At 40.3% G+C, this 23,058-nt stretch overlaps 2 protein-coding genes across 3 annotated transcripts; both read left to right on the forward strand.

Moving 5' to 3' along the window:
• Positions 1-271: 271 nt before the first annotated feature.
• rnf40 (ring finger protein 40) lies at positions 272-14,343 on the forward strand. Of its 2 annotated transcripts, none has more exons than XM_067576594.1 (20): positions 272-346; positions 812-960; positions 1,219-1,386; positions 1,768-2,077; positions 3,134-3,334; positions 3,493-3,614; positions 3,917-4,063; positions 4,496-4,570; positions 4,727-4,846; positions 5,018-5,197; positions 5,400-5,535; positions 5,961-6,082; positions 6,225-6,490; positions 7,172-7,289; positions 7,447-7,596; positions 10,087-10,299; positions 10,395-10,520; positions 12,080-12,220; positions 12,328-12,429; positions 12,866-14,343. In XM_067576594.1, the coding sequence occupies exons 2-20, from the start codon at positions 823-825 to the stop codon at positions 13,040-13,042; spliced, it is 3,012 nt and encodes a 1,003-aa protein (XP_067432695.1). In that variant the 5' UTR covers positions 272-346; positions 812-822; the 3' UTR covers positions 13,043-14,343. The 2 variants fall into 2 exon arrangements, with proteins under 2 accessions (XP_067432695.1, XP_067432697.1); XM_067576596.1 differs by having other exon boundaries at positions 10,090-10,299.
• A 618-nt stretch (positions 14,344-14,961) lies between these two features.
• Positions 14,962-22,704, forward strand: si:rp71-1c10.7 (tumor necrosis factor receptor superfamily member 12A). Its single transcript, XM_067576604.1, has 5 exons — positions 14,962-15,367; positions 19,284-19,382; positions 19,505-19,648; positions 20,230-20,278; positions 20,803-22,704. The coding sequence occupies exons 1-4, from the start codon at positions 15,283-15,285 to the stop codon at positions 20,268-20,270; spliced, it is 369 nt and encodes a 122-aa protein (XP_067432705.1). The 5' UTR covers positions 14,962-15,282; the 3' UTR covers positions 20,271-20,278; positions 20,803-22,704.
• The last annotated feature ends 354 nt before the right edge of the window (positions 22,705-23,058 follow it).

Consider the following 23,058-nt stretch of genomic DNA (forward strand, 5'->3'; position numbering starts at 1 on the left):
AGACTTCTCCTCTCATTCCCCCCCTTACATGTGCTATTGCGTTTTTTTCTCTTAATAACAGTTTATTCCCATAAAATTTACGTTTTTTAAAATGTAAAATTACTTCATTATTCTTGTAATATTACCGCTTCATTCTCACAATCTAAAAAACCCTCTCAGTGTGGCCCTTATATTCCGTCGTAGTACGAATTAATTGCATTTTAAGGAAAAATATATCTCAGATAGATGTATAGTTTTGTTTTTACAAATAATTTCTCGACAAAAAAACTCAGCGGAAGTGCACTTTCGTCATTTCCTGTAGCTTCTCTGATGTCATGAGTTACATTTTAATTCGTTCCTTGTGAAGGTTTGTAACGTTAATATTGGTCAGAAAAACGGTTTATACATTTCTGTTCATGTACATATTTTGTCTTTTACATGATATTACATGTGTAGCGGTGGGAAGCGAATAAGAGGGCCCACCAGAAGTTATTAAATGCGCTGAACAAAGAGCGCCGTTTAGCTTAGCTGGGTGAATTAACGTTAGCATTAGCTTAGCTCGCTAATGTACGTTAAGCTAAGCAAAAATGCTAAATTAACAATTGGTTCGTCAGCAGTGTTTAGCAGAATAACAGTACAGGAACGCATATTTTCATACGAACATCAGAACAGCAGTATAATCAGCTAAGATTAATGGTCCTGCTGTAGTAATGAAAAGCAAGGCTAATGTCGTTGCCCACTGACATCAAATGAATGAGTTCAACTTGTTATTACTTAAAACTATTACGTTAACAACAATATTTCACGTTATGTAATGCTTTCTCTCTTGTAGGGGAAGGAAGGATGTCAGGTGCTGGGGGAGGAAAACGTCCCTCAGGAGGGGACAGCCCCCCTGGCCCCCCTGAGAAGAAGAGCAAAAAAGAGGAGAAGACCACCACCACTCTCATTGAGCCCATACGCATCGCTGGAGTCTCTTCTACAGTGAGTTATTTGGTGCCTCTGCCCTCACAAATCATCCTCTGTTTTATATATGTAATGTTGTTTTATATATGTAATGTTAATGTTATATATTTGTTATGTATGATCTTTACTTGTTTTTAAGCACATTGAGTTTACACTTGCCGTATAAAATGTGCTATATAAATAAATTTGACTTGACTTGCAGTCCACTTACTACCACCTCTGCTCAAATGACTTATAGAGTTCATTTCTAATATCCCTCTTATTTCTTCAATGCAGGAGGAAATGGACATGAAGGTGCTCCAGTTCAAGAATAAGAAGCTGTGTGAGCGCTTGGAGCAGAGACAGACGATGGAGGATGAGTTACGAGAGAAAATTGAAAAGCTGGAGAAGAGGCAAGCCACTGATGACACCACCCTGCTGATTGTCAATCGCTACTGGTCGCAGGTATGACTGCACATTTGATTACAGTTTTGTTACCCAATTAAACCCAATTGTCATGTCAAAGCCATATGTAAACCAGGTGGTCAAATTAACTGTACATAATGTGGCACACATAAATGCTACCCAACCCTTTATTTGTTTGTGTGCATGTAAACATACCCAATTAGGAGTGTTGCACACTGTGTTAAGTCTATCTGTGAAAGTACCACTGTAATTGTAGTCAAAAGATCATACAAATTGCTTGACTCAGTTTTGTGAATGGCACTCTTCCTGATTGTTGCTGTACAAGAAATAAAATAATAAATCCAAATAAATAAATCCATGATAATGCTTTGTCCAGAGAGGATAAACACTTCCTCTGATCTTTGTGTTTCTGATTTGCAGTTGGAAGAGGATGTGCATGTTCTACGCAAACGTATTGAGCCAGAAACTCCGGTGGCATCCGCCCCTGTCCCGCCGTCTGCTCCTCTCCCTGACCCTACACCAATGGAGGAAGATGGTGTCAGTCTGGCCTCACCAGCCTCTGCTGTGCCTCCACCTCCACTCCCAGAGACACAGAATGAGGGGGAGCAGCCAGAGCAGCAGCAGCAGGAGGAGCGTCAGGAAGAGTGTCAAGAGCAGCAGCAGCCGCCTCCTCCTGATGGGTCAGAAGAGTTGTTGACGCCCACAGAGCCGCCACAGAACTCAACAACAGGTAAGCAGGTTTTTTGTGGAATTCTCCTTTACTGATTGCGTCAAGGACTGCTATAATCTGACTGTTGACCTTACTCATTCATTCTTTATAAACAGTAAACAGATTTCGCTTTAGCTTGTTCATAACAATTCGCCATTAGCTTAACCAGTGCACTGTGCTTGTGTGAAATGTACCAGCAGTAGATGAGACACTGCTGACAAAGCAGTTGAAAATATTGCTTTTCTACATGTTCATGCTTGTTGTACAGGTGATTTGATAGAGTACTCTTACTGGCTTTTTACTAAGGTTTATGAAGGTTTCATTGCTTGCGCATGATACCATACATGATATATACAGGTTACCAGTTCCCATTCTCTCCCTACTAGCTCCAGTCAGATGTTCAAAGCAGAGAAAGTACATGTGGTTTGTGTTCGTCATGATTGTTATGTACAATATGAAATTTCAGCAGTGGTGTTCAGCATTTATCAGCGGCACTGCGCTACTGTTGAAAGCATATAGGGGAAACACTCCCATCAGTCTCATAATTCTTTTTGTTATTTTGCAACTGTTGTTTACTCTTGTAGCTAACTTTGTGAAAATTTTGCAACAAGACTGATTCAAACTAATGTTATACACAAGAATATCTGCAAATGAAAGCGCATGTATGTGCTGGAAAATGACATTAAAACGTCTAATAGAATCAAAATTTGATTAGATGTGAATTCACTCAAAGTGAAAACACCTCCAGTTAAGTTGAAGGAAAAGGCAGCACAGAAGCAGTATCACTGAGATGATACATGGCAACTGTTTCAGCTTCTTTTGCATGTTTTGGCAGCCTCTCCTGGCAAAAAGCATGTAGAATTTAATGTTATCATAAAGCAAGACTATAGTGTTAACACATGTACTTTGCTTTGTGAGAATTTGAAAAAGGCTCTGTCTTTGCATTTGTCAGGCAGTCAGTCCAACCGATTCAGATTGTCTTTACAGAAGACAAAAAAAAGAGTTTTATGACTTTCATCATATTATCACCTGCTCTCCTGACCAAACCTTCATATCATCATCTCCAAATGTGTGCAGATGCATCGCCGCCCCCTCCTCCTCTAAGTGAGAATGCCAAGGGTTTCCTGGCCACACTGGAGCACAGCAGCGAGGAGGAGCTCACCCTGCACCTACAGGACCGCATGCAGTTCAGTAAGGAAGCCATCTCCTGTCTGGTCTGTGTCTTCGACAGGCTGCACAGCCGCATCGATGACATGTCCAAGCAGGTCCAGGCTGCAGGTAAATCATATTCAATAAATTAATGACACGCACACATTTTACATCCTACAGCAAAACTAGTGTGATTATTAAGTGGTGGTATAAATGTGAGCAGGGTGTTTTTGACACTCGACAGCTCCACTCTAATTGGGCACTGCTAACTTGATTTTCATTGGCAGCATGTGAGGATGAGAGCCAGTCTGAGATCATCAATGTGAACCACACTCTGATGGAGGAGAACAGTCGACTGCGAGACCTGGCCACTCTCCTGCAGGGTCGACACCACAAGATGTCCATGGAGGTATGATGTCCTTGGCGCTGTAAACTGGTGTGAGAGTGTGTGTGTCAGAAATGGTTGTAGTATGTGAATGAGAAAATAGTAAAAATGTCTATTTGTGTTCATAACCATTGCTTTTGGTGTATACTTACCACATGGACACACAGACTTTCTGCTAGGGAGCTGACGGGGTAAAGTCCATTTAATGTCCGGTCCATCTGATTTGGACATTTGCGTTCTCACATACAGCTCCTCCAGGTAATGTCTAGATAAGTTCAAGGTTGCAGTGCATGTGTGAAAGGGACTATGCTTTGCCCTTGTTGCAGTACAATGAGTTGGTGGACAAGGTGACCAGCTCTGAGACCAAGGTGTCTGAGATGGAGACGACAGTGGAGGACCTGCAGTGGGACATTGAGAAACTCCGCAACAGGGAACAAAAGCTCAACAAACATCTAGCAGAGGCCATGGAGCAGGTGCGTTAGTATGATGTTGTCTGTGTACAACTTGTGTATCTGTGCCTTTTTTTCCAGTATGTGTATGCTTTATTTCTCTGTAAGGCGTAGGCTGATGATGTTGTTACTTAAATGTTATTATTCTGCACTCTGTGTATGAGTCAACAATGATAAAGTTCGAAGCATCAACATGAGTCAAGCGAGCTGCTCTTTTTCTTGTACATCTTGCTGTCAGTGCGTGCATTGATGGAGTGATACATTCCGTCAGTGCGTGCATTGATGGAGTGATACACTCCATCAATGCTATCTGTGTAAGAAGAAAATAAGCATTGTGTGAATGATGTCGTAAGATATTAGTAGATGTGATGTGTGTTGTGTGTGTTGTTTTTCCTGATGTTCTTTCTTTCTTTCTTTCTTTTTTTTAACCTGTGTTCTTCTGATTGCTATCTGTAGCTTAAGTCTGGATACAGCAGCACTGGCAGCTCAGGTGGGCTTCCTGGAGGCCAGATTACATTGAACATTCAAAAGGTGAGCATTCACAGAAAGTTATCAACTTTTTTATTGTCCAGTTTAATATCTCAGATGCAAGTTTTGCATAACTGGAGAAGTGCCATGCTGGCAAAACGTTGTTATAACTTGCACATTTCTTCTATGTATAACTTGTGGTCTTTGTTGTCATCGTAGTTTGAGAGTCTTAATGCAGAGTTGGAGCACAACCAGGAGTTAGCTAATAGCCGCATGGCCGAGTTGGAGAAACTGCAGCTGGAGCTCCAGGAGGCTGTGAGGGAGAGCGAGAAACTCAAGGTAAAGATATAATCTCTGACTGATAGACTGGAAGCACTGATAACACTTCATCTTGTTGTCGAGAACCCAATTCATATTCTTGAGGCAGGTGCTTTTATTTTTTTTAACGGTTGACATTATGGTATGAGCCAGTGCATTGTGGTAAGACACTTTTGATGCTCTTTTTTTTAGATGGACTTGCGGAATATTCCAGAGGAGGTTGTGAAGGAGACCCTGGAGTACAAATGTCTGCAATCTCAATTCTCCCTGCTGTACAACGAGTCACTCGGGGTGAAAACCCAGCTGGATGAGGCACGGGCTCTCCTGCTCACTGCCAAGAATGCCCACCTCCGACAGATTGAGCACATGGAGGTAAATTTTATAGATCGAAGTTGATCTCATAAGAAAAAATGAGTGTAATTCATCAGAGAAAATATATGACCTCTGTTATTTTTCCTGACTGCACTTTGAATGAAGCCTTGTGTCACTGTTCCAACACAACACCTTAAACCTGTATTTGTGTATTATGCTTGGCAACATGGTCAACAATGCCTTAATGTTTTCAACCGTTCAGAGTGATGAGCTTTCCCTTCAGAAGAAGCTGAGGACTGAGGTCATCCAGCTGGAGGACACCCTGGCCCAGGTGCGCAAAGAATATGAGATGCTGCGCATCGAGTTTGAGCAAAACCTGGCAGCCAACGAGCAAGCAGGTACCTGTCAAAACACACCCTCGCATCAATCAAGAAGTCTCTGAAGAGGGAGAGGAATCATGCCACAGTATGGTGCATTAGGATAAACTGTGTTTACAAATTTATAACTGTATTTAGAGATTGATTATGTTTACTGAAGTGCAAGGTTCAGTTATCAGATTAGTGCAAACAAGTTTGTAAATTCCAATAATTTTAGGAAGATACACAGGTGAATACTAAGCAACACAATGATCAGCAGAGGAAGATGTTTTTATGAGCTGTTAGCACAGGTTGTGTTTGTGGGAACAGTGCATGTTATGTCACTTGTATCATGATGTCATTCCTGGGTAGCATCATTTACAGCACCAGACAATGTTGAATGACTCAAAACAAAACCACACATTGAATGTTCTCTCTATATGCCTGGCTTTCATCTTTTTTCTCAGGACCAATCAACAGAGAGATGCGACATTTAATCAGCAGCCTTCAGAACCACAACTTGCAGCTGAAAGGTGATGTGCAGCGCTATAAAAGGAAGTTGCGGGAAACACAGATGGAGATCAACAAGGTAGATGACGTGATTCATAGGCAAATGGTTGCAGTGTTTCATTGATACTTTTGGTAGAGATACATTTCCTCTAAATCATGTCAAGTTTGTTATCAGTGAAATAATGATGGTAATTGTTTTATGTTTTTTGCTTTGTCAACAGTTACGTTGCCAGAGTGGCGACACAGGGGTACTGATTCTAGAGGAGACAACGAGTGACAGCATCGACGTGAAGAAAGAGGAGGATGAGGACCAGGAGGAGGAAGAAGAGAGGAGGAAGGAACTGGAGAGACAGCGGGCCAGAGAGAGAGAGAGGGAGAGGGAAGCTGAGCGAGAACGAGAGCGTGAGCGTGAGAGAGAGAGGCAGCGCAGCGACGAGCTGAAGAGGAAGGACTCAGACACACTGAAGATGCTCAGAGTAGAACTCAAGTAAATCCCCCTTTGACTCAACATCATTTTCATTTTATAAACAATTTTTACACGTTTGCCCCAAAATCTAATTTCTTCATGTTTCAATCTCTCCATTGCTGGAAAAACAAAGTCAGTCTCCATCACCTGCTTAGATTTGTTAAAAAATATCTGACAGCTGCACCAACAAAGTTTTACTGGCAATCATGTCATTAAGCAAATGTGTGAATGTGGGCTTAGAAGCACTCAAGTAGTGTTGTTGCCCAGCTCTGAGTCAATAGCAAATAAGGGAAACACACGTAAGTTATTAACTAAAAGAAAGGAATTTTATTTAACAGAGATTAATTTAGTTTAACAAATGTAACAAAAATGTTGTTTCTAACAAGTGAAACTGGCAGGAAGACACGCTGCCAGGTTAACTAAGATAACACCAAATAAAATATACAAGAAATCAAAGAAGTCCAACGTAACACAACGAGGTGCCAGAGAAGAGGTAGCCACCACACTACCTGTAGACAGTGGACAGCTCCTTCCAATTCCTTGATGACCTCCAGCTCCAACTAACCAGGAACCAGCAACACTGAAAGACAACACACATACAAGCCCTGGCAGAGGCCCTGGGGCCATCAAACCAGTCACACTGATGTAATTGCTAATGGTAACGTAATCCCTTTGTCTTCTTTAACCCCTTCTGCTCATCAGGAAAGCCCAGGAGTCCCAGAAAGAGATGAAGCTCCTATTGGACATGTACAAGTCGGCTCCAAAGGAGCAGAGGGACAAAGTGCAGCTAATGGCAGCTGAACGCAAATCTAAAGCTGAGGTTTGTTCTTAAGCATCTTGTCTGTCAGTCATACTTTTGCACTTTTTTTTTTTTTTTGCATGTAACAAAAAGCTCTTGGTCAAACTATTCAAACAGAAATGCGTACTTCCAAGTTACAGTCGATCCCTAATATCTCCCGTCTCTGATATCAAATCAGGTGGATGAGTTGAGGATGCGAGTGCGAGAGCTGGAGGAGAGGGAGAGGAAGGAGAGCAAGAAGCTGGCTGATGAAGATGCCCTCAGGAAGATCCGAGTGGCAGAAGAGACCATTGAGCATCTACAGAAGAAACTCGCTGCCACTAAACAGGTATTTGTTCCGTAAGACCACACATTATGTTCCCCTTAGTTTCCTGAATGAATAATTTTTTCTTAAGAATTTTAGACCTGCACAAACATGTACATATACACCAGAAATTCATATGAACGAACCGCTTGTGTTAATAATGAAAGTAGAGCAAGTATCACATTTGCTTAAGAGAGAAGTTCTCCTAATCTTAGATGAACAAAGGGGAATTGAAACCTGACGCTTTGGCCTTTCATTTGAATTTCATCAGCTGGTCATGGTCACGCTCGTCTGGTGGTAACATTTAATTTTGTTACAGCATGTTTTGTTGTTTTGATAACTTTATTTTCATAGATAGTTTTTCCTCCAATTTCTATCTGTAATGTATTTAATTTACGGACATCCAATTGATGATCATGGCAGCAGTGTTGTTGAAAAGAGTAAAAAAGAAAATCCACTGCAACCACGTTGATCTCTCCTTCACACAAATTGTAACTTAACAAAAAAGTTTTAAAAAATATCTTTGCTGATTTAAGATTATTCAAAAGATAGTAAAATCATTGTAAAAAAAGAAACACCTTGCCCACACAAACATTTGCCAGGAGTCATTGTCATAAACTTTTTAAAACAAGAAGCTACCATTATCACATTCTAGTTTTAATAAAGTCCATGATTGTTCATTGTTTTTCCTCCAAGTCTCAATTTCTGACAGTATAACTCTTTAAAGCTGTGCCATTTGTCATTTGTTAAATTTCTGGCACAGTACACGTCTGATTTTATCTATTTTTGAACAATTTCCATCAAAATAGTTGCAGCTCTTGCAGCAAATGAACTGAGAATTCAAAAACACTTGTATGTAAAAATCAAGTTGAGAACTTTGTAGTCTTTCATAGATGACACCTTAAGAAAACAAGTCAATTCTGTATCTTTTTTTGTCACTTGAAAGTATGACATTTTATGGGGAGAAAATGCAAAAATCTTTCTGGGTGGGGGCGAATCTTTTTGGGTGAGTCACCCTGATAAATTCTGAGTATGTAAAACACTGTCAGATCTGAGCTCACTCACCTTGTTTTGCTCTTGTAAACTATGAGACACTTGTGTGGAATTTCATTAGTAAATCAGAAAACTGAGGGAATAAGAGGGCAGGCTGTTGAGAGATGTACAATATAAAACTATTATCTGGCTTGGGTCCAATGTTGGTTAAGTAATGTCATTGTAATTCTAAAACTTGAGCTGCGTGAATAGTGGATACACCCAGATTAGATAATGTAATACTCTTGTCACGATAATATTCACTGTTGACCCAAGTGAGTTATTAAATGTGATAATTGTCAGGCTTAGAGGCTTATTAGTTAATACGAATCATATTGTCCTCACCCAAAGAATCTTGAACATTTACTGTTATAGTTTTGTGTCTGTGAACTCTGCTACAAAGCAAATAACTGCTCTAAGATCACCTAAAAATGCAGATTGGTGTTCATTAGCACTGAGAATACAATTAAACCAAATACCAAGAATGCCACCAAGATGAAAAAATGTGTTTTAAGTTGTTGAACTGTTGTTCCATACCATTTTATGAGTAAAAAGGAGACAGATGTTGAGATCTGATAGCCTGCAGCTCCTCATGCATGGGAGGTCTAGCAGAACATAATTAACAGAAGGCGAAACACAGTCTGGACTGATACTTATTTATCCGGCTCTTTAATCTTGACTTCTAACCTGGTACGAAATAAAAGTACAACAACTAGACTGTTTTAGACTTGGATGTTTTCGATTTGTTCCCAGCAGTTGCTGGCTGCCAGAAATTCAGCTTTGCTAGATGACAGATTGCCAAAACGATCCAATAAACAAGCTAGTTGAGAGTTCATATGACTTTGGTTTATAGGCCCTAGTTGGCTCATAAGTGGGCAATTTCAACCAAAATTAAGTCAATGCAGCAAAGTCAAATTCATAGCACAGAAAACAGGTCAGGTGTGATTGCCTCTCGAGATGCATAGTCATAAATAGGCCAATGAAGGGGTAATGTAATTAAACCCATCAGCTAATACAGTATGATATTAGCACACTCAGATCCAACTACTTGGCAAGTTGGTGATCCTGCAAACTAAAGTGTAATAAAGAGATTTGAGATCTTTCATTCGATCTGTTTTCATTTCAACATTTCTGCTTTTTATTTAGTAGTAGTAGGGAAGAGTAAATGCAGGCGATTCCATTTTGAATGCGTAATGAGGGCAATAAATGGTCTTAATTTATTTCAAATGCTTTTTTTCACACACAAGGAATGGTTTTAGGACAAAGCATTGTTGGAGGACAATGGCTTACTAACTGACAAACTTTCTGCAGCTACGTTGCATACCTCCAACAGGAACAGTGTTTTATATGATTGACTGCAAATGCTGATGAAACTAGGCACCACCTGCTTTTAAACTGGAGTCCAAAAGCAGCAACAAATTATCACTTTCTGTCTCTTGGCTTCCACTGTTCTTGATCACTGACACCTGTGCATCTTTTGAGGAGGAGGAAGCCCTGCTGAGCGAGATGGACGTAACAGGGCAGGCTTTTGAGGACATGCAGGAACAGAACAGCCGACTATTGCAGCAATTACGAGAGAAGGACGATGCCAATTTCAAGCTGATGAGTGAGAGAATTAAATCTAACCAGATCTACAAGCTGCTGAAAGAAGAGAAGGAGGAATTGGCGGACCAAGTTCTCACATTCAAAACCCAGGTGACGTGTATCTTTTTAACATGGAAATGAAGAGTTGATAGATCTTGTGTCAGCACGTTGAGGTGCTAACTGCTTACTGTTGCTGCTGTTGATAGGTGGATGCCCAGCTGCTGGTTGTACAGAAGCTTGAAGAAAAAGAGGGTGTTCTCCAGAGCACGCTGGCCGCTCTGGAAAAAGAGCTGGCCGTCCGGACACAAGCACTCGAACTCAACAAGAGGAAGGTGAGAAGAGATGCCATCAATCCTGGTCTGCTGCACTCGTGACTCGCTAATCACTGGCTGATTTCATTGCTGCCAGATGTCTGTGATTTCCTGCTAGCCCTAAATAGAAACACTGAGCACAGCGGCAGATCTGGATAATAGCACGCACCGAGAGTCGTACTTGTACATATCATCACTTGGTGTTGGTGTGTTCAGGTCAGGTGCTTGTGGGAAGTACTGAATGACAACCTAGATTTGAAGGTTGGCTGCCACATAACACCGCATTAATGAAATACGTTTTCAGCAAATCATACCTTAAGTCTGTCCGAAAATGGTCACACAAGTAGTCAATATGCCTACTGTGACATGTGTCTGGTAATTGTCAACATTGCAAGTACATTGGAAACCGCTTATAGTGATCATGTCTGTCTGGGTCAAATATCACTATACGTGGATGATTATTATAACCAATTTATTTTCTTTTTCTTTTTCTCAAGTAGATCACCATCTGATTGGCATTTGTATACTTATTACATGAATATAAAGTAATGAAACGGGCAGCTTCGCTATTTACTCAATTTTATCGACTTTCAAAATATAGTACAGCTGTTTCGACGCTTGTTGTTTCGCTGCTGCATCTCGTTGGCTTGTTTTTGGCATTTCGTCATAAGCTTCAAGGAGACTTAAGTTTTTCAATGAGAGAAAATGACTTTCTTTTTCCTGTCATGATTTCAATGTGCACGCAGCACCAGCCTCAGGTAGCCAGCTGGAAGCAGACGGATTACTGCGAGGCAATAATGGTGCTGCAGCCGCTAAGTGCATATCATATGTGTGTCATGGGAGTAAAGTAAATGCAGTAAAGTCAAATTCAGAGCACAGAAAACAGATCAGATGTGATTGCCTCTCGAGATGCATAGTCATAAATAGGCCAAAAAACAATAGAATTACTGTAGTTGTCAAATTTCTTTCCATATGTTGTCATGTGTATGAAAAGACCCAAAATGAACACTGCAACACTTACTATAAGCAAACTATTTAAACATCATTTGTATAGGAGTGATTCTGTCCTGAGCTTTTTGATCACTATAAGCAGTTTCCACTGTACCTGCACGTGTGTGTGTGTGTGTGTGTGTGTGTGCGTGTGCGTGTGCGCAGTGCACTGAGGCACAGTAAATGTGATCAACTCGACGCTTACATAAATGTTTGGCTTGAACTCAAGACACATTTGATTTTATTCTCACAATTAGGAAAATCCACACAGCATTACAGATGCAATCTGCTAACAATAAAATTAAAACATAACAGAAAAACACATAAAAGGGGTTTCTTACTTTAACTGCAGCCACCGGCTGCTTGGAAGCTCTGAAGAGGAGCTAAAATCTTATGGTTGTGTGGAAAATGGTCGTCAGAGATGGAAAGTATAGCAAAAATGCCATCCTTTAAGTTAGAACACGACCAAAGCTCTGAGGTTGAAGCACAAGGAATAGATTCACGCTTACTGTACCACCACTACATTACAGCTCTGGAATCTCATCATTAGGTTTTTTTATTGAGTGTGTCCGGTTCCTTCCATGCTGCAGGCGGTGGAGGCTGCCCAGCTGGCAGAGGACCTGAAGGTGCAGCTTGAACACACGCAGGCCAAGCTTAAAGAGATCCAGGTCTCTGTGGCTGAGAACCGCACAGCCCGGGAAAGGGAAAGCAGCAACCTTAAACGAGCACAGGTGCGTTGTATTTCAGAATGTCAATCCAAGCTCTCTCTCTAAGTTTAAATGCTGATCGAAAAGGTCACTTAAGTTGCTTTAACGAGACTTCTCCTGGTGTCTTCTAGGAGGATCTGTCCAGGCTGAGGCGGAAGCTGGAGAAACAGAAGAAGGTGGAGGTTTACTCTGATGCTGACGAGATCCTGCAGGAGGAAATCAACCAGTACAAGGTGAAAAAGAGAAAAATCTAATTTATGTGCAGAGAAATGTATTACTTTAATTAACCTCTGATAGTGACAAGGGACTTACAAAAGCACCAGCAGCTCTCTGGCAAAATCTGCAGCAAACCCACAACACTGGTGGAAGTGTTGTGGGTTTGCTGCAATGAAAGTATGAGTCAGAAAGTAATAAGTCCTAATGAAACATACTACTACCTTGTAATCTGCTTGATCTGGTGTAAATGGCAGTTTTTCATTTGTACCTTATTTCCATTTCTGAAGTAGAAGATGGACCAGAAAGCAAGCTCAATCCTTTACAGAAATATTATGGTTTCTTCGTACTTTTGGGAAGAATCTCACTCGTTACACCCTCAAGTGTTATCATACAATGAATGGAAGTAATAGCATTGTTGGCAAGTCGGTATACATTGTGTTTATCTGTCTCCAGGCCAAGCTGCGCTGCCCCTGCTGCAACACCCGAGACAAGGAGACCGTGCTCACCAAGTGTTTCCACGTTTTCTGCTACGAATGTCTGAAGATGCGTTACGACACCCGACAGAGGAAGTGCCCCAAGTGCAACTGTGCCTTCGGAGCCAACGACTTTCACCGCATCTACATCACCTAAATCACACGGAGACAGAGGAGAAAACAGAAGAAGAGAAAACTGTAGAGAGAACCAAAGGAGAAGGAAGAAAGATAGAGAAACGATAAAGGAACTGAAGATTTATTTGAAGACATTTTGGGGATATGAAGATGAGTGCATTTCCCCGTAATAGTCTCTCCTTGGAAAGACTTGTTTTACCGCATCATTGCCATAAGTTGGTGATTTATTTGGTGACCAAACAGTGACTGAGAGTGTTGTGCTGTAGTTAATAAACACAGTTGTTTGTGCACACAGTGATATTCTTACATGTCGAGCTGCTCTGCATTGTTTTCCTGTTGTTGTTTTTTTTTTGCCGTTCTTGCCAATGTCAAACATCTTCTCTTTAAGCAAACTGGGGCCCACTTTTACATATTTCTTTTTTTTTCTTCTTTTTTTTAATGTGTTGAAAATCATGGAACTGCAGTGATAACATGGTCCTGAAGTGTTTCTTTCAATTGTTTTGTCCTGCTGGTTTTGGAAATCCCATAAAGTCAGTGAAGCTGAGATTTAAACTTCAAAATTAAAAGAATCCATCCTTTTCAGATCCGAGGACTGCATGTTTAAAACTAAATATGTTTCTAATATATGAAGTACAACAGCCAGGATTGAATAACCTCTTTGGTTAGGCTATAGTATTAACAATGCCTGAGAGACGTCAGCTAGTTTGGCACCCAGTCAGCACATACAGGAGTGTTTGGATCACCTTGGGCAAGGTCCTCAGTGTGTGTTCATCCTGTTGCCATGGTTCCTATTGGAGAGTTTGACACAACATCTGCAGCTTATAGTGCCTCATTACTGATGAAATCACTCCAGTGGAAAGTCAGCTCATATGGGTGTCCTTAGTGGGCTGTGCTGCTCCAGGTCCTCTTAGACAGCTTTCCTAAAGGTTAGTCGTGACAGTCGAGTACAAAAACATCTGTTTAACAACACGCTTCTAACTTAATTGAGCCAATGAAACTCCCTTTCCTCTGTTCTGATGATGTGAACTATTTACTGGGAGGTTGGTTAGCGTCTGTTTGACGTTAGCTCTTGTGGGAAAGTCAGTTTACACTTTATGTAGAGCACACAAAAAAGTTCCAGGCTACAGAGAAAGAAAAAGAGTGAATATGTGAAAAAACGTTTTTATCAGGCATTTGGGAACAGTTAACTAAAAAACCTCCACAGGAATTTACTTAATGTTGGCAACAATAAGAATAATTTTAATGGTAATAATAACTGGGAAGTGGTTGTTTACTCATATGAATGTGCTGAACCTGTCATAAATAAATAAGTAGTTTTCACTGTGTGCCTAGTGATCATTTGTATGCTATGCCACAGAGTGCAGATGTCGTAGTAAATGATGGTCTTCATTAATATATGAGACAATACTGTGACAGGGGCCAACCTGATAGCACTCCAGGCATGAGTCCACTGGCTTTGTTATTGCATTTTTGCGCTGCTGCAGCGGGTTACACCCAGCTCCAGACATTAATAACACCACCCTGCGTCAGGGACACTCACTATTCAAATGTCAGTTTCCAAAAGCAAGACCATCACAGCTCTTTTTTTTTCAATTCTGCAGAGGGCACTGAAGTGTAGAGACACACACAGAGAAAAAAGAAGATAAACGCTTATCTAACTTTCCCCCAAAGGCTTTAAAACGCAGATAGTTTTTCAAGTGAGTGTCATCTGTTTTTGCCTCAGTTGCTGTTTCTCTGTTTCTGTGTATGGGACCCAGACTCATGCCAGAGACTTGTGTTTTTTGGCAGACAGGCTGGAATGACGTCGACAGGCGTGGTAATAACAATGAGAACACTATTAAGTCCAGACTACACAGACTCTCAGGCAAAATGTGGAGACGTTACCAAAAAACAAACAAAAAAAACTGCAGGCTCTATCCATAAAATATGAAGTATATGTATTCAAAGCTTTCTGCCCGAGGTGACTTGATTGAAACTTTCACTTGAGCCGAAACAAATGAAACCACATACTATGGTAGTGGAGTTTCCTGTGAGTCGGGCAGTGCGCACAGAGAATCCGAGCAGTACAGTACATAGGAAATGACTCATAGGAGTTGAACTGTTAGCGTGGGTGTGTGCGCTATTAAAACAAGGCGCAGACTCCTCCGGGTGACTCACTCTGATGCTCGCTTTTCCATGCTGAAAACCAGCACGGATTGTTAATCAGATGAACTTTCGGGAATTGTGTAGCCGACAGCGAGCAGCCTTTCACCCGCAGACATCATGGCTTCAAACGCTCTTTGCGCGCTCTGCGGACTTATTATTATAGCGGCTGTGACCAGTTTCCATGGTGTTAGCGCACAAAAAGGTAAGTAAATAAGTTTTTTTCCTCCCTCCCCCCCTCCCCTTCTCCAGATAATTCCATTTTTTAAAAAGAAGCCTTGTGGTTAAATATTTAACTTGAATGGCTGCTTCTATTGATTTTGCATTCCTTAGTTGGATCCGAAGCCAGATGTCTGCTATCTGTGTTTCTTTGGGTATGGTTTACACTATGATGGTCTGGTCTCCCATTAATGGAGGCAGATAGTGGGTCTGCTTACCGAGCCGCTTCCTTTACCAGCTGCATTTCTCACCGGTTCCGCATTCCGATCGCCTTATTTCACCCCATCCATCCGCGCCTCTTGGGGGGAGAAGGACAAGCCACATGGAAGGGTGCACTGTCTGTGTCCAGTTCCCACAAATTCTCACAGTTTCACATAAAAAAAATAGAGAGCGAAAAGAAGGTGCTTTTGAATCTACAGCCCTCTTAAGTTTTGCTCAGAGGAGAACACCAAACTCAGGTTGCACTAAGAGGATAAAATATTGGATAATTACATGAGTTGGAATCATCTCCTCAGGCATGAAAAGTGACCAAATGCATTTTTAACGAAGTAAACTCAAAACACGTTTGATCTAGATTCTGCCAGTATGAAGCCATCTCTACATCTGGACATCAGCTGTTGGTCGACCCACCCCCATCCCATTTATGACAAAATGCTGCACCCCCACACCCTAAAACACCCTTTGTCAGGCAAGGTGCTGATACTTGCCAAGGTCTTTTTTTTGTCAGGAACATTTAAAGTGGCTCCAGACTTGTTCTTGTTTCCCAAATTTTTACATAAAAACCCATCAAAAACTCCTCACATGCTTCTCACTGTTAAAATATACTGCTGGCTGGTGGAAATGTTTATTCTTCAATTTGTGATGAGGTGTTGGAATAAAACATGAAAAGTCCAGATGAAAACCTCCAGAGTCGTTTTATTCCTCAGTGTGAACATTTTGCTCAAGCTCAGAGATATAGATGAAAAAAATGCTATCATTTTAATCTGCACTTTAAGTTTGTTATCTGGAAAAAAAGCTCCACTTCTCAGATGTGGTTTGGGTTTGGACAGAGGTCAACCAGCAGTCAAGGTTCAGTTCCTCTCAGTGACTTTTTGAACCCTCAAGCGTGAGTCCAGCTGGACTTGGCGGATGATGTAGGGCTGAACTCATCGGGAGAAATGCTTACAAGAGCTGTGACACATTTTTACTGTGACCGCGGCTATAAAATGAGTCAGTCCAGCTCTGCGGGCGGGCTGGCTGTGCGGAGGACTAAGAGTCTCTAAGGGCCTTGAACATGTGGCAGTACAACATAACCGGATAGTTCGATCGTTAGAGGTCAAAATACCTCAAACATGACTATTTGAGCAGGTGCCTTTTGGCTGCAGCTGGTTATTGTGAGTCCTGTTGAAGTGCGACCAGCTAAAGAGCCAGACTTACGGCCTGTTTTACATGTGTGATGATGTGGGATCTGGATCTCATGCTCGTTTATTGTTGCACATAAATAAAGTTAAAGAGACAGATTGCAAAAGAATGGTGACAATCAAAGCTGCAGTGGTTGAGATATCCTGATTTTCAATCTCTACTATAAATCAACCTTCAAAAACACTAAATCCTACATTTCCCATAATGTGACTTGGTAACATTTTTCATTAGACCCCCCATGTCTTCTTTATCCACACCTCCAGTTTGTAATGCGGTCTTTCTGTTCTGCCGAAACAGAGACAACCCTGATGACATCACTACGACATCACCAGATTTATTTTTTTCAAACATTGGAGGTTTCCCTCCAGAGCCACAGAAGACATTATATAACAATTTTCAGAGGCTGGACAGTGCTCCTCTTGACAAATAAGCTGAACTTCAGCTGTAAAATAGCTGGACTGCTCCTTTAACCAATCTTTCAATTAATCTGCAACTATTCTGGTGATCAATTAATCATTTAAGTCATTTTTCAATTTAAAAAAATGCCAAACATTACATAGTTTTAGCTTCTCAGTTGTGCTGCTTGTCTTTGTGTCAAGTTTTTGGACTGTTTGTCAGACAAAATAAGCGATTTCATGACATGATACTGGGCTTTAGGGCATATTTACCACATTTTTTCACAATTTTCTGACATTTTACAGACAAAATGATGAATCTAATAAAATGAAGATTATCAGATAATGAAAATTATCATTAGATTCAGTCCTTATTGTAACTGAATGTATAAGCACTGTCAGTTCTGATGTACTTTTAGTTACTTTATGCTTCTACTCTTTGCTTCTATGCTTTGTTTACATTTTTTGAAGTTATTAGTTACTTTTAAGTTACCACCACAATGTCCTCTGTGGTTTTGGATGGAAGAGGTCACAGTAAAAGCATCCAGGATGGATTTTCTGCACATCATGGTCCATTTTCTTATTTGGAACTGATAGCAGTAGAAACCATCCTGTAAAGTTCATATGAGTGTCAGTGTTCACACAAACTTAATGCACCATTGTGTTGGATTTAAGAAATCACTGAAATTTGACACACAATCATATAGATTAGAAATCTTGTGCATCTCTATTGAATAACTATGTGAGATAATATTCAAGCCAGTTCTGGTTATTTACACTGCACAAAGAATGAGGATCATCATTTTATCAGCCAGACATCTACAGATTATTTCCTTGTTTCATTTATCTGTCGCCCTCTCACGTCTGCTATTGTTTCACTCATCTTGTCAGCGTGGCTGTGTGTGTAAGTTTCAACTCCTCACCTCGATGTCACAATATTTGTAAGAATATTGTTGTCGTAGCCGCCACAGTTTCCTAACACATTCATTTTACAACTTTTGGTTGACGTGAAACCCGCCTCTCTTATAGTTTTGGTATTGCTCTCTGTGATGATAAAAGCAGCCGGTTTGAAAACGAACGTTACTCCGTATGATGACTCAATTTAGGCTCCGGGTGGTTCCTTGTTATAATGGTGACTAAAAAAGAATTTCTCATGCAAATACATGTGTGACACTGAGGAGGAAGAATGATTATTATCATTTTATCTATCAAATATCTGCAGACTATTTCCTTGTTACATTATCTGTAAGCCTGTCATGTCTGTTATTGTTTCATTAATCTTATTAGGTTGACTTTGTGCTGTAATATTGTTTTGCAGAGGTTGTTTTTCAGCTTCATGTCACAATATGTTCACTATCTCATGCATGACCTCGGGGTATGAATGTATTCGTGTCTCTTAAGTGAAGCCAGGATGTTAAACCTGCAGAGAAAACCACACGCTATTAAAAAAAAAAAAAAAAAACTCAGAGGAACACTGTCTCTACATTCAGCTTGCTATTGGCGGTAACTGTGTCACATCTTCAGGCTTATTCTTCCGTTATCGTCTGGGGAAGTGCACAGCTTTAATTGTTCAGCTGTCTGGCTGCTGTACAAAAAAAAAAGGAGACGAAGCTTTCTATTGTTGTCCACAGTGGTAGACATTTTCTCTCTTCAGCTAAACCGCTGTCTTCTCTTTTCCTCTCACAGACACATTCATTTATTCACTGGAAGTCTCCTACGTATACAGAGGCAAAAACAATTCAACGGAAGCACTCTGTGAAAACACATCCTGCTCTTCACACGCTGCCTGCCCGTTCATGCAACCAAAGTTACTCTGTAATTCTCTCTCGGGCAATTTGTTGCATCAGCAGTGAAACCAAAAGGAATTTCCCAGTTTATTTTTTTATAAGAAGAAGAAAGCCGCAAAGTTCCTCACGTGTGCTCTTCAGGTCTACTCTGTTACACCAGAGGAAGGGCATTTTGCCTGCAAATAAGTACCACTACTTTATGATATATCATATAATATCTCATGAAATGAAGATGAAAAATGTTTTGCAGGGTCTGACTTAGAAAACATGAAATGTTATAATGACTAAGAGTTGATCTCGGATGTTTTTCTGTGTGCAGGTCAGTGTGGCAATTCAGACTTTTGGAACTCAGATTTGGATATTTGTGTGCCGTGTGCATCATGCAAGCAATACCCAAAGACCCCATCATGCAACACATGTAAGAATCAGACAATGATAATGTAAAATTGCTGTCAGTCATCATTCATTCATGCAGTCATATGCTTTCTTTCAGTGTTGTATTTTAAATTTTTATGTGTACTATGATGTATTCTTTAATAGGTAAATCTGTGGAGGACACACCTGACGTGTGGAAACTGGCAGCTATCACCAGTTTCTCGGTGCTGGCTGTCGTGCTGGTTGGTGCCGCGTTGATTATCGGGTTCATGGTGCATCGACGCAAGTCACACAAACGGCCGCTACGTGGTGAGATTCTCTAAACTTGAAAATCTGAGTCATTTTCTTGTAAAAACACAAAATGTTTCAAGGTAAATACAACTGAAAAGAGTGCTCATGTTCCCAAAGTGATACTTATACTAGTGACCAACAGGAAGTGACACATTAAAGTGACCCATCACCCAAGAATGATAATTTCATGTTCTAGTTTCTCACACTGCATCCACTAGAATCCTACAAAAGAAAAGTTTTTCTCTACGCCTTCTTTTACTGCTTTTGTTTTCGACTGTCAACTTCTTGTATCTAAGGTGACAAAAACATTTGTAAACTCTGTGAAGGCGTGGAACAAAAACCTTATTTTTGTGATACTGAAGGCTAAATCCAAACATCTGGGTTATATAATCATGTAGTCCCTGGTGCAATACTTGGTAAACATGAGCATGCTACTGTTTGTGCAGTTCAATGATGTCATTCTCTTATTCTAGGAAATCTTTGCAGTTGTGTCACAAACCATCATAGGAAATAACTGCTATTGCCTGTTGTTCAGAAACACATTGTTCTTTTAGATTTATAATCACAAAATGACTGTTTCTGTCTTTGTTATGTTACAGAACCAATTGAAGAAACTGCGGGGCCACTTTATCAAGCTTAAACATTTCAGTAGGTATACTTTTCACTGTCATATTTAGGATTAGGTCAACATATTAAGAACAGATATTGACCTTTGAATGAAAATCTGATTGGACAATCAGTGCTGCTTTCATCTGATGGGACAGAGGTGGGCTGGATATGATTTAATTCAGCCAGTCTGTAAAAAAATGCAAGATCAGTTTTTTAAGTTAAAGTAATTTTGCAATTTTCATGTCCTGCAAATGTTTTAGAAACTTTTCAGCTGTACAAAAATGACATTTTAGAAGAAAAACACTAAATCCATGTAGTTTTTTTATTTAATTGGAATTGATTTGGCAAAAAATCTCTGATTTTAATGTAAACCACTAAATATCAGAACCAACTATCAGATATCAGCAGCTTTTTAAAGCTCATTTGAAGCCTTGAAAAGTCCACATGTAGTGGTAAAACTGTAGTCGTGCTTCTAGTTGTAAATCAAATTTTAACTGTGCCTAGTTTGACATAATGTGAATGTGAAGTAAGGAGAACTGAATCAAGTGTCATGGCCTCCACAGCCTCATCTTCCTCTGGAAACAGATGTGACAGAACCAAGAAGTGACTGGTTCAGAGCTGGACGGAGGAACCTCTGGACCATGAACTGTATACTCTGACTGCAGGGTATCTCTTGACCAGAATCGGACCATTTAATTTATTAGACTGTTCAGTGAAGAGATGTGTTCAGTTCTCATGCTCAGCGTAGGTCCAACGGTGACCGCAGGACTAAAGAGAAACTCTCTCACCTCTGTAGGAATAGTAACAACATTATACTAGATTTTCAGATTTTGTGTGCCTTTATACTCCACTTTTAGAGACTTTAATCTGGAAAACACTTGTGGGTTTACAGATGTTGATACTCAGAAATAAGACAAACTACAGTCCTTTATTGTGCTGTTCTCCAGCAGAACTCTGATGAATGTAACACAGCTCCTGCTGCCTGCTGGGCTGCAGTTTGATCCCCTGCTGTTCAGCAGGGTCAGATGGTCCATCCAGTCTATCTTCTGGTCATTTACCACGACAGCCTCTTAAAGATAAGTGAGCAAGACATACTGTCAGGCACATTGAGGCCATTTGAATGTAGCTACTTTTTTAGGTGAAATGTATTCTAGCCTTTGTCCCTGCTAGTACCTCCGTGTATCTGTTCTTTTAAGAGTCTGATACAGTGATTGTTTGAAGCTGTTGTTTATAGGAGCAAACTGTACTCATGCACTGTTACTGGGTCTCCTGAGACCGAAACGGATCCTTCATTGCAGGTCCTTACGATGTTGTCTCATTTGTTTTCATGTTACTAAGTTGTAGGAGACATAAGCCGGATTTTTCCTCCATTACAACCCCAGGTTTCATGTGTTATTTTCCCAGTGGTACAATACCACAACACGGGAATATCAGTGCTTGTAGGACAGGATGTTCGAAACACTAGACATACAATCCCAAACTGCTACCATGTGGGAATGCTGCGAGGAATGTACTGTAGCAACGAAAATGACACCTACAGTGTTTTTAGGTGGAGCTACACAATCACAACGCTTACTAACTCTGACCTGTCCAGTCATTTCACAGAAAAGACTCGTCATGTCTGGACGTCTGTTTTCAGTTTTGTGGAAATTGTGAAAAGCGGTGACGGACAGGGTCGTTGCTTTCCACTTTTTTTTTTTTATAGTTCAAAATGTTTGTTTATCCTCAAACTATCATGCAGTCCATGGTTATTGAGAATTTTTGAGATATGATGACAATGTTTCAGGTCAGGTTTTGGATCTGTCTGCTTGTGGGTGAACTGCTTGCCCTCTGGTAGCAAAATTGGAAAATTACTTTAAAGGTGCAGTGTGTAGAATTTAGTGGCATCTAGCAGAACTGACTTGGCAGAAATGGAATATAATATTTATATGTATATTTTAATTATAGTGTATAATCACCTGAAAATAAGAGTTGTTGTGTTTTCATTATGTTAGAATGAGCCCTCTATATCTACATAGGGAATGGGTCCTCTTCTACAGAGGCCATGTTTCTACAGTAGCCCAGAATGGACAAACCAAACACTGGCTCTTTGTGTTATTAGGTTCTCCTACACGCTTGGAAGAGGGGGGAGCCACTAAATCCTACACACTGCACCTTTAAACTACAGATACTTGTGTTTTTTTGTTTTTTTTTGAAGATATTTCTATTATTTATTTTTAAGTATCTTGCGATGTCGTGTGAGGTACAAGCACATTTTTAAAGGGACTCCAGTGAAGATTTTTGTTAAACTTCCGCCAGGCCAGCCAACGATGTTACTGAGCTAAAACTAACATTTTCTGCTATTTTCTTTGCTTTCTATTTCTAATTGTATATACTGTACATGCACTGGCTTCTTTTACTTAATGCAATCTTATAAACTGCTTTGTGTACCAAATGTATTTTCACAATAAAACTGACAACTTCCAGTAACAATGTAAGTCTCATTGATCCGCAAAGATGACTCCATTTTCCATCTAATTGAAGCAGTAACTAAAGTTCTTAAAGGATAGGTTCACAGTTTTTCAAGTCTGTCTTAAAACACCAATCAAGTGCCATTGTGAAGATTGAATCAGGTTTTGCTTGCTGTAATTATTTCTCCTGTTCATACTGACCATTAAGATCTCCAAATGGGCTTACATAGTAAGTGATCCACAGTCCACAGTCCTCGTTTTGATCAAAAATGTATTTAAAGGCCCAATATGTGACTTACGCATCAAGATGTCTAAAAATGACTAGACCTATGTTATATATTTTGTTGAGTTAAGTACTTACATTATACT

Source organism: Thunnus thynnus, chromosome 20 (assembly GCF_963924715.1).
Source record: "Thunnus thynnus chromosome 20, fThuThy2.1, whole genome shotgun sequence".
Taxonomy (NCBI): Eukaryota; Metazoa; Chordata; class Actinopteri; order Scombriformes; family Scombridae; genus Thunnus; species Thunnus thynnus.